Source organism: Colias philodice, chromosome 10, assembly GCF_061535455.1.
Source record: "Colias philodice isolate Cphi_HAF_F1 chromosome 10, ilColPhil1 Martin Lab GWU primary, whole genome shotgun sequence".
In the NCBI taxonomy this organism is placed as follows: Eukaryota; Metazoa; Arthropoda; class Insecta; order Lepidoptera; family Pieridae; genus Colias; species Colias philodice.
The window spans coordinates 9,473,998-9,486,430 of NC_143095.1; the positions used below are offsets into that span (position 1 = coordinate 9,473,998).

At 33.8% G+C, this 12,433-nt stretch overlaps 1 protein-coding gene across 1 annotated transcript in view; it reads right to left on the bottom strand.

Annotated features, from left to right (window-relative positions):
* The window catches only part of alpha-Man-Ia (alpha-Mannosidase class I a), a 79,245-nt gene that overhangs the window by 12,127 nt on the left and 54,685 nt on the right, over positions 1 to 12,433 (bottom strand). The window contains exon 2 of the mRNA XM_089700188.1: positions 4,435 to 4,653. Within this exon, the coding sequence (XP_089556314.1) occupies positions 4,435 to 4,653 (219 nt within the window). The remainder of the gene's footprint in view (positions 1 to 4,434; positions 4,654 to 12,433) is intronic.

Sequence of the window (12,433 nt, forward strand, 5' to 3'; positions counted from 1 at the left end):
TTACGGCTCGATATCTAATAATGTACCTTGAATTGCATTACCTACTCGTATAATACGGACTAGACTCTAGAGTATCCTTAATGTTATTAATTTAGAATTTTAATAATTACATATTTAATAGTTAATACCTACTTAAATAAATGTACTTTTAAGTATTAGCTTTTTGTTCAATAAGACGTCGGACTTCTTAAAAAAATATATATTTTTCTATATATTATTTTAACTCTATAAATAAATTCCAAGTGTATTTATAGTAATCTAGAGCTAAACAATCTAAGACACTCGACAGGCTGCTATTACAGACAGGTGCAACGACAAGTTTCTCGTATCAATGAAAGGAAAAAGTAGTACTTATTTATCTATACGAGAATACGAGGTAATTCGATAATGCTCGTTGAGGACTTATCACGAGCTGTCTTTGTCAAAGCTCAGACAGCACAACTATTTATTTCAACTGTCGAAGAGCTAACATTATTGAATTCTTTGTTTTTTTCCAAGAGGCTCTAGCCGCAATTATTTTCTTTTCACTCGGAATTTATAGAAGAATAATCGACACTAGAATTTTTTACGGAGATTCCTTACCACAAGCGAAAAGTATATTGAAATCGTCGTTTACATTATGGATGGGTTTTATACAATATAAAAAGGATTGAGAAAGACGTCAATATATACTATTCACAATAAAATGCAAGAAACATTTAAACAAATTCAAACCATTTGCACAGAACAAATAAATCAAAAACAAAATTCGAAAAAACTTTACCCAAAATGAAGTCCAAATGCCAAGAGCGCATAACTAACTAGTAACTTAGTCACAATAGTCTACTTCATTTATCCAATGGATTTGTTTAAAACACTGCGTCTCGTTCCAAACAGTTTGCATTCTTACCAAGGCTCATTATCACAAGCGCAGTCCAATGCATTCGGTAAATGAAAAAAGTTTCGCGAAGAGCGTGTGTAAGCCGTAAAGGTGGGTCCACACTTGATCGTGTTCGCGTATCAGATCTCCCAGGTCTGCTCCGTCGCGAAGCATCGAGCGTATCATGTTATTTGCTAGTGTGACCGCACAATTATCATGATCATAATTCACTCCGATCGCTATTTACCGCGTATCTGAGACGTGTCAATAATGTCTACTAAAATTAATTTCCGCTAATTTTAGAAAATTTCTCGGACCATATGTAATTTCGTGATACGATTCATACTTAGGATACGCTTTCTCGATACGTTACGCCTGATACGGATACGATTACTTGATACAAATGTGGACCCACCTTTAAAGGTGCACAAAAAACCTCAGACAAAACTCCGCGCTGAGGGACTTCAGAATAACTGCCACTGGCTTTAATAGTTGCTTGTACATTGTCAACGCTTCACTTTTGTAATTTGTTGTATATTTTGATTTGGAGAATAAATAAATGTGGATTTTTTTAATGAAACAATGACAATTATTTTCTTTGTGAGGATAAATATAAGATATTGTTAATGAAGATAATTTTGTTTGTGAGAATATAATAATAGAAGATATTGTTATAGTACCTGGATATATTATTATTTATTATCTATAGATGGTCTGAGAAAGAGAAAGACGGAATACCTAGTCGTTCTTTCAAAATCATTGGCCTTTATTTTACGACAGAAATCTTGTTATTCAAAATAGATTGTATATTTAGAAGCTGTAAATCTTAAAACTTGTATGTAAATATATCAAAATTTCTGATAAAATATGTGGATATACTATATGTAAGTATTAATTTTTAGAATGAGATATGCACTAGAATGTATTTGCGACGCGTGCATGTGCATACGCAGGCTCCAACGACCGTCCATATAACGTCACATCAATTATCAACCACCTTAAAAGTAGGTGTAGCTAATCGTCCATTTCATTTCATTAATTTTAAATTTCCAGTGAATTAATACAAATTTAATTAACATTCAATATGTGTTCAAGTGTTTTCGATTGTTACATTCCTGGACAAACAGAGGTGCATTTAATTGGAGCACATTAAAAAGGCATGTATCGACGAAAAACTTTAATCATACGTGAATTGAAATCACAATAGACGTTTGTTGTATGGCCATGCGTTTGTCAATATCTAATTAATACTGAAGCGCCTAATTGACAATTTTCTTACCTTTATGAGCCGGTTAATTTCTTATTATTGTTACGAACATGGATGATACGTTTGTGGAAATGAATAATTAGGTGGCCAGGTAGAAATAAAAATAAGCAATAGCTGCTGGTTAAAAATCTTTTGACTTGAAACGTCTTTAATAACATACATGGGGTAGGACAGAAGCACCGCCCGCGTTTGATTTATAATTAAACTAGCGACCCGCCCCGGCTTCACACGGGTGCAATGCTGATACTAAATACACTACAGAAAAACTGTGAACGTTGTATAACATAGCGGCCCGCTCCGGCTTCGCACGGGTATAAAATATATAGCCGGGCGGCCGGCCGGTACCGCCGCAAACGCTACGTCCCGCAATTTTTTAAATCTGTAATATCTTCGAAAATATTCACTTAAATCATACGGTGTAAAGGGCCATATAGATCTATATTAAATGAATTGGTTAAGGATAAATGCTGTATTGCTTAAAATCGCTTCGAAAATGAGATTATTTGTCGTAAAAAGTAAATGACGAAAAAAAGTTATTGTGGGTTATCCATAAGAGAAAGACATATACCATCGCGGACTTTTCTGTAGACCTTTTCAATGTGTATAATACTTAGAACATTATTTTGATAAAACTCGTAAAACTCGCCTGCGTTTGCAATGTAAGCGGAAAAAATGTAATTTTTTACGACATCACATTAGAAACCTCAAAAATAAAAGTACTTCTTCACTATTTAATGGATGTTATTATACATATAAACCTTCCTCTTGAATCACTCTATCTATTAAAAAAAACCGCATCTAAAGTCCGTTGCGTAGTTTCAAAGATTTAAGCGTACAAAGGGACATAGGGACAGAGAAAGCGACTTTGTTTTATACAATGTAGTGATAGATCTATTATACTTTGTCTAAATAATCAGCTTAAGACAATGATACAAAATCGCTTTCAAGGCTTTGAATTTGTTAGTTTTAACTAATTGATGATATGCCGTTTCAGTTGGTATGTCGCTAGCAACAGCTAACTATAAATAAATTATGCAGAACTTTTTCGCCGCGCGATATATTAGTCTTTCTAATTCTATGCCTAGGTAGGTACTATAAATGCATTTTGTGCGAAGAATTTTAGATTATTCTATTTATGGTAGGTAAGTACCTAATATTTACTTATGGGTTCGTTAAATATCGATATTATCCAATGCGAATGCATATACATATCTACTTCGTTTTATTCACGATAGGTATACCCTTATGAAATATGTTATCTTCATAGTATCTGTATTATAAGAATAAAATATGACTTAATATTGTAGACAAATACGACTAGACAGTAGACTCAGACTAACCAAATCTAATTATACATTCCACATTGACATTTTTCAATTCAATAAATTGATATGCATTAGCATAATTCTAAATTGTACATATAGCTATAGATATATATGAAAATATTTTGTTCGTATATTACCTACAACTTCTAAAATATCCTTATGTACCCATTTTTCCTCAAGATTGCATCAAAAAGTGGGTAAAGTTTATTGCCCCTAACTGTACAATTAGTAAACAGTTCTGCTTAAATACACAAAACGCGACACTTTCTAAATCTACTGTTTCCTTTCAAGAAATATTATAGGTAGTGTTAATATAAGTATAAATAGATTTTTTATCGTCGCATAACGTAATCTAGAGAAGGTATACTATTAAAAAGCAATTTTCCATATCCGTTAGTGAGATCTGTTAGATTCCTATGTTTTATTGCATTCTGAGGAAAGATTCCTTTTCACACCTTACATTTCTATCTTAACGAGTAGGTATCGAACGTTTTTGAGATTTAAAGTATTAATTAAACATTGCTCAACAGTCAAAACTTAAATGATTCCATTTGCCATCTTAATATATTATATAAATCTCGTGTCATAACTCACAATGTTTGTCCTCAATGGACTCCTACCGAACCACTTAACCGATTATAATAAAATTCGCACACCATGTGCAGTTCGATCCAACTTGAGAGATAGGATAGTTTAAACATGTAGGTACCACGGGCGAAGCCGGGGCGGACTACTAGTAAAATATATATTTAATCAAAAAATTGTAAGTCAATTGTAAGTAAAATTGTATATTGATTTGATTGCAGGACTGATCCTGACACTAGTTTCAGCAGGAGTCCTCGAGGATCTTCAAGATGCCTGCGATCCCAAAATATTGTGAATTTGAAAAAAAAAAAAGGTTCCTTCCTTCAAGGTCAATAAACGATGTACCTACCTATAATACCTACTTCACCACAATCACCCAAGAAAAAAAAGCCACTCACGATTTCGTTAATATGAAAGTGTTCAGCGATCCACTCCCTGCCCTCTCTGAACTCATCCATCAGGCCCATGACGTACAGCGTGTCCATGCCGTCCACTATGGTAGCGCCGAGGTCTCCACCGCCGAAGACGCTCGTCAGGTGCGCCCGCTTCGATATCGGCTTCAGCTCGTTCTTGCCCCACGCGTACAGCTTGTAGTTGTTCCACGCGTGACGCATCATCTGGGGGCAAATGTTATAAGTTAATATAAATTGATACTGCATATAAAGCAAAATTTAAAAATGATCTTGCTGCTCGCGCCCTGCTGGACATTTTTATTTAAATTAGTTTTTCAAAATGTTAACAGTTAATATCAGAATCTAAGTTGAAACAAATCCAACGAACTACACTATTCGACTTGTTTGTTTCTTTACTATTGCAGCGTGTAAATTAGATACCTACAAATCGAAAACGAATTAACTGGAATAATATGGGACGGATGTTATCTCGATTCCCGAACGCCAAAATTAGACAACTTCTAGGAATTTGTAAACATTTTATTACAAAGTCACGTTTAGTTTTAATTAACACCACAATTTCTTTATTCCCAATACCTAGAATTCGCAGTAGATAGTTTGCGTATACGATAACAGCCATCCGATAAATAAACGCGGTATTCGCTGTGAAATACTTGGCAATTATCTTCGATAACTTCGCGAGTGTAATTCATAAAACCACAGATTGCGGTCGGCATCCAATATTTTATAGGTTAATTAACCGCGCTCCGGCTCTATCTTTTGTGAATGAAAAATAACTTTAAATCCGCAAACACACGGCGATGTAAGTGAAGTAAAGCGTTGTGAGGAGGCTGGTGGCCAATAATGTAGGGCACATTTAAAGCGGTATTCGAACGATATTTTAACAACACTGCAAATATTTCCATAAATTCCACTTCGCTGATCCGTCAAAGGCAATTTCAGTGCCGAATTAATATCTTGAGGTGACGATAGCTATACGTATAATGTCTGACAAGAATGTGCTAAAAATATTTATGTAACGGAAATTTGAATAACGTATTTTTCATTTCAAATACCTCTCAAATGCTGTATAGAAAATTATACTGATACTAAACTCAGGGACATTTAAGATAGATGATGTTGAAAGCTATTTTTATTGCTACGCATATAGAGTTACAATGGCTATAACTATGATTATAGCCATTAAAATGGTGTATATCCTGGCACAAGTTACAAGATTGAATGATGATTAGAATCAGAACTGAAATATTTTGATGACTATTACAAACTTTACATCTGGGTAAAAGCCGTCACGAATGACTCCATTTTCTAATAATAAAACTCAATTTGGTTCATCTGTGGATGAGTTAATTTGCTTCAGGGATTTTTATACTCATTGATGTATTAACGGCTTGGGAATCTGGGTTGCTTGCCATTTCATATTTAATATGTTTAATATAAAATACCTACTACTAGAATTACACTTTAAAGCAGCCTCACATAATATAGAAAACGTAGAACCTTTATAAACAGAGGTTAGCCAGTAATCGGCGTTTCTTGTATCATCTTGATAAAACCTTCGCAACGCGGAGGCACTTTTCACAAAAAATCACAATTTAAAAGCATGAAAAGCTCGTCCCTACATAAGAGGCGCAAGTCGCTCGAAGCGTAAGTTTTAATCTCGGCTCGGAACGGAGGCCACACTAATGAAAGGATATCGTACTTCTCTCGAAGCCATTCATTATTATTAGGCCCTGCAAACTTTACGGCCGACTGGAAAAGGTGGCGATTTTTCCAGCTTTTACTTTATAGAAACCGTCGACGAAATTCAATACACGCCGGTCTCTGCTTGTAAAAAGAACTTAGTCGTTTGATTTTTATTCCTTTTATCGTTTAGAAATAAAAATAAAACACTAGAAATAATAATTGGTTTATGTCTTTCAATTACCTAAAATTACGCAACACATTTTTATGCAATATTTTCATTACCTACCGGTGTAGCTATATTCTAACCTGGGTCACTCACTTGCGTGACGTTGCGTGCTGCGTGCAAACGTGAATACAATGTACGAATGTTTGCGCTCATGCAAGGAAAAAACATTTGCAGTCACGTCCTACACTTGAGAGTTTGCGTATTCGTTCGTATGTGAGTGACCGGCATCACACATAAACGAACTCAAACCATTTCATTTTACTTTTGTTATCAACACCAAACATTGTATTAAATTAAACAAAAGGCTATTCAATATCTACTTATATTAATTATTTCCATAGTAATACCTCAAGCACTTTCAGCCGTTTGTCCTGCACACTAGTGTTAGTCCGGACCCAAATTTCCGTATCCACAAGGACATCGCGTGTGGACCTTTCCAAGGTTTCATTATTATCCAGTTTCGTCATAGCCAGCATTACACACATCGTCACTATAAACGTACCCCCAACGATAGCTAGTACTCGTAACTTACGCATTTTTCACTATTACACAACCTTATTTTCAATAAATGCAATATGATTTAAAATTTAAATAAACAATATCGAATCACGTTTTGATACAAAACACAACTTAATTTGAGTTATCTTCGTTCCATTGATAAAACTATTATTTATCGTAGAATTTTTTAGCCGCCACCTCCACAAATTTACTGTATTGTCCTTGAACAATTCAAACAAAATACAAATAATTGAAATTCCAGCGGATTATCGACCGCTCGACGCGTGTTACCGCGATCGAATCCACGCCGTTTCTGATATTCGTACGCGTAATCTAACAGTTAATTGTAAAAACAAAGATCCATTCAATAATCACGCGTCGATAACGTTCGCGATAAACGTGACCCCAGTAGAGGAAGATTATGAATCTGCGCGCGCTGGCAAATTACTGTCACAGATAATAAATATACAGATAACTAAATAGATACTCTGGCTTCTGCTGCGCTTTATACTATACTACCTCGATGTGTGAATGATCGTTTATAAACATCGAGATGTAGAACAATGGTTTGCGAATAGGGAGACATTTTTAGTTCAATAAACAAATTGAACGTCGCATTGTTTACTACATTCTAGCTGTTTAAAAATGTCTACTTATATCATTGTATTCATTGTTGTTTAATAAAACTGCGGCCATGATCAATTAATCTGATTATTTTGGTTTCACAAATAATATAGATAAAATTCATTCGAATATATAGATAAGGATTTTATAAATCTATATGTACCTTGTGCCAGTATAAAATTATTTACATTTACCTACTATAAAGGATTTAGATTTAATCTTTGTACCTACGCGACACGTAAAACCTATCCAAAAAATAAATGCTTAGCTTATCTAATCAAATAAAATCAACATTGTATATTACTCTCTGAATTCTGCATATTAAAATAAAATATCCACTTAAACGTTGCTCCAATTAAATTTTAGCATTAAGCAATTTACGTTTAGTGTGTCAATTGTTACGAAAGTGACATACATATTGTCATAAATTGGTTAAAGGTTATCTTATGAACTAGTGGTGATTAGAGCACGCTCCTTACCACAAGTTTATATACGAATCTTAGTATAACTATGTAGTATAGTTAGTTATATATACTAGATTTCCGCCCGCGGCTTCGCCTGCGTTTTGAAAGAAATACCCGCATTGTTCCCGTCCCTGTTAGATTTCCGGGATAAAAAGTAGCTTTTGACTTATTCTGGGTCTTCAGTACCTTTTTTAGTGGGTTTCATCCGACTGCGATTTTTTTTTTGTTTCAAAAATTATCTACTCTAGTCTATAATATATTATGATATTACATATGTAATTTGTAAAATTGTAAATCTGACATGATTAAAAAGAGCAACTATGGAGTTTCTTGCCGATTCTTCTCCGTAGATACTGCTTTCCGAATCGGTGGTAAATGTTAAAAATATGTACTTAATGACGTTTCAAAAGTGCTTCTAGAAGAAGTCTAATTGAATAAATAAATGTTTGAGTTTGAGTTTTGAGTTTACATACCAAATTTCTTTATAATCGGTTCACTCGTATTTGCGTGAAAGAGTACCTCACAAACATCCATCCACCCTCACAAACTGTCGCATTAATAATATTAGTAGGATGAAGGATACCTCTTTTATTCACTGTGAAATTATACCAAAAGTAGATATGAATACAAATATATTATCTAGTTTGGGATTTCCCATACCTAACGAGTGCCATGATAACAATATCAATTTCTTATGAATTTCGCTAAATTGTTCTATATAATTAAAAAGTTGTTTTTTAAACAATCGATAAGAATGTTTTCTGTTACCGTGCCTACTAAACATATTTATCATAATTACTTAAATAAACTCTGATTTCTGAAATCGTAGGCGGTATTCACAAAACAATCCCTCAATTCGCTCGAACTAGGTACCTCATATAGAGATATGATTATTTAATAAAATAATAATTACTAAAGATAATAATATAAAAAAAAACCCTACGTTTAAATAACAATTGTTTTCCTTCAGCGTGTACAATAGAATCGCGAGTGGACATTCATGTCTGCGTAAAATTAGTTTTTAATTGCGCAGCGGGAGGGCTTATTAGACATTACCTATTTGAATTAACAGAGTAATTGTCGCAGACCTATTGAAATATAAATCAAATAAAAATAATTTTAGGGCGTTTACAGTCAATTTGAAGGGGCGTTTTCGCGATTAACAAATAAAATGTTTGGTATTTTCTAATACCTACTGGTTATGTATCGAAAAACTAACTAATGACACAATAAGAAAACAAAATCACTCTTCTATGTAAAAAAAATCGTCCAGATAACTGTTACTTGATTCGCCTATAGAGCAATAACACAAGTAAATAATAAGACTTGTGTTATTGCTCTACGAAAAATGTGAACCATAAATCAATCATTTAACCTAAAACTGTGTCACAAAAAAGCTTATAATTTGATACAATTAAAAAGTCCGAAGATGGAAATAATAGAGCGCTATTAATTACTGGAGTGTCATCTCACGCGCTCGAGTCAGCGATTGTGAGCAAGTGATAAGGGAACTTTGAAAATTTATGACGAAGATAAATCTGCTGACCGGTCGTAATCAATTTCGGTTGCTAAAGAGACGGATTTTGTACGACGCGCTATGATGGTATGCAGTGTTACATTTTTAAGGGATTTTGAGTCAAGTTTCAAACTTATAGATGTTTTAATCCTTAACAATAGTAACCAATACTGAAATATCATGAAAGCTTAAGAGATACTCTGGTATGAGAATCGAAGATACATAGAATATCGCGGATATAAAGAGTAAATACCATAATATTATGATAAGGAAGCGAGTAAGGAAAAACAACAAAAACAGTACATATTATTCGTTGCAGATTTGTGTTCCATTTTAGTATAATCAAATAATAAGTAGTACATAAATCCCACCACCAAACAGGTCTTTCTAAAAATCACAAGCAACACGAACCTGAACTACCAAAACACGCCGAAAAACGGGGACGTGTCGAATTATGTATCGTCTGTTATACAGGATGATTTATTAAGTTTATTAGAGGACCCAGGTTCGACGTCACATTGATTGATAGCGGCGACCACAGCGATGTTACCATGCAGTGGGCAGCAGTTCGCAAATTTTTCGCCAGAACATTTCACGAGAAAATCTGACGAAGCGTGAAGCGAGTGACACATTTCGAACACTATGCAAGATTAATTCTCGCTCAAGGGGACGACGAAAAAATGAGATACATTTTAATATGAAAAAAAATATATGAAAATATTAATTATCTGTGTAGAATAGTCCATTTTCAATCTTTTCATGTATCGCGTAATAATCACTAGTTTTGTAAAATTACAATGAGGCAAACAAAGCAATGAGCGCACGTCTATTTCTGCATTATAAAGTCACGCTGTGCGTTTAAACAATAACATTTGAACCCGCTTTACTGTAAAATACATTTTCTCGTTGATGCAAATTTAAATATGAAATGGGCACAATAATGATTGCTAACATACAAAACCTTTTTGCGTTATGACACAGTTGGGGTAATTGCAACATGCTGCAGTGTAACTACACTAGGAGGAAGAGCAAATTTAGACTTGATTTTACTGAGGTAGATTTGTTTGCCTATTTGTAACCTGATCAAGACAATTTGCTTCGTTAAAATATGTGAAACCATGTGCCCAAGTGTACCCCTTTTTTAGATTTTATTCAAGTTGTCCTTAGAAATATTTAACTCGGTCTAAAATAAACAAATGCCCACATCATCTCGCAATTCTTAAGTGATGCGCTTTCCAAGAACACATTATTTTTTTCTTAATATGGATAAGTTTCACAAGTCTCTTAAAACCAGTCACACAAATATAGGCATTTAAATAAAATAGATGAATGAATAATTTCCTTCTAAAGTAAGTTGCTCATAAGATTACACCGGACTTGGCGAATTAATATGTATAAATTAAAGTGCAAAGACTTTCATGTCAGAAGATGGTGAATAATGTTTAAATATCTTAGAATGTTTATTAAGTTCACAGAAGCTAATGTTAAAGTTAAATATACTTTATTGACACCGAGAAAAATCTTCGTTCGTCATATTTGTTTATAACCGGTTTTTCAAATACAACACTATCGACTACATTCCATGGAGACTAATTTAATATAGGTCTAAACGATAAAATAATGTTTAATCCCCGATAGCGACACGTTTCTCGTAACACCACTATATGGAAGAAAGGCTGGGAAGTTAGCAGAGCCATAACAGTAAATCTGAAGGAGCGAGATTTATTCGACTAGGAGTGCAGCGGGTGTCCGCACTCACACTTAATTACCGCCCGCCGAGATTGCTTCTGGCACATACCACATGAGTAGAAAGACGGAACAGAGACTAAGCTTCAAACAAACGCGAGAATCGATTGCACTACTACAAGTACGCGGGGCCATGTGTGTGTGACTCTGGCCGCTTGTCGCGTACGCAGCGATTCTGGAAAAAACCGGTTTGCGCTTGCACAGGCAGAGGACAGTCTCAGGGTTGATACGACGCACGTTGTTTGTTTTATTAGTTGCAACTTGCAAGTTTGAATATTTTAATATAAAACGTAATATTTCATTGTCAAAAATGGTTGTTTATTGTACTGTGTGTATGAATAATAGTAGAAAAACCAAAAATATATCATACTTCAACTATCTCAAGGAGTACTCCTTGAGATAGTTGAAATATGATATATTTTTGGTTTTAATACATACATTATTACAAGTTTAGCATTTGTAAGTACAAATGCTAAACTTGTAATAATAATGAAAGGTAAAAACACACCGTGTACAATTCTCTTCTTATTAAAAAAGGACCTAATAAAATAAACGCAAGTAGGTACTTACTTGAAAAAGTAATAATCAAAATATTTACTCACCTATTGTACAATAGGTGAGTAAATATTTTGATTATTGAAGTGAAACTTCTTTATCGGGGGTGGACAAAAATTTTGTGTAACATTTTTGCGTTACGCCGCGCGCGTGACATTTTTGCGTTACGCCGTACTCGTGACATTTTTGCGTTACGCCGTACTCGTGACTATACATTATACATGTTATATTAAAGTGATCAGCAAAATCAAAGGGTTTGTTTTAATTCTAATTCCAGTGAATTTCTAAAAAAAGTAAATAAGTAATTACATCTATTTTTCTAATACTTAGGTGTAATAATGGTATTTATTTTTCTAAGTTATTTATGATTAACCTCACTTTTTGATTGTATTTTTCAATACACTAACACGTGGGTGGAATTATGGTATCAATTTTTTCTAATACTTGAATGTTGATTGTGGTATTTATTTTTCTAAAATTGTATTTAAAGTTAACCTCAGTTTTTGATTGAATTTTTTAAAACACCAACACGTGGGCGAGATCATGTTATTTATTTTTCAAGTTATTTAAGCTTAACCTCTGTCATAATATGTATATACTATGTGCGTCATTAATTTCTGACTGTTTCGAGATTTCGACATTAGGAATTTATATTTATTACCTCTATTG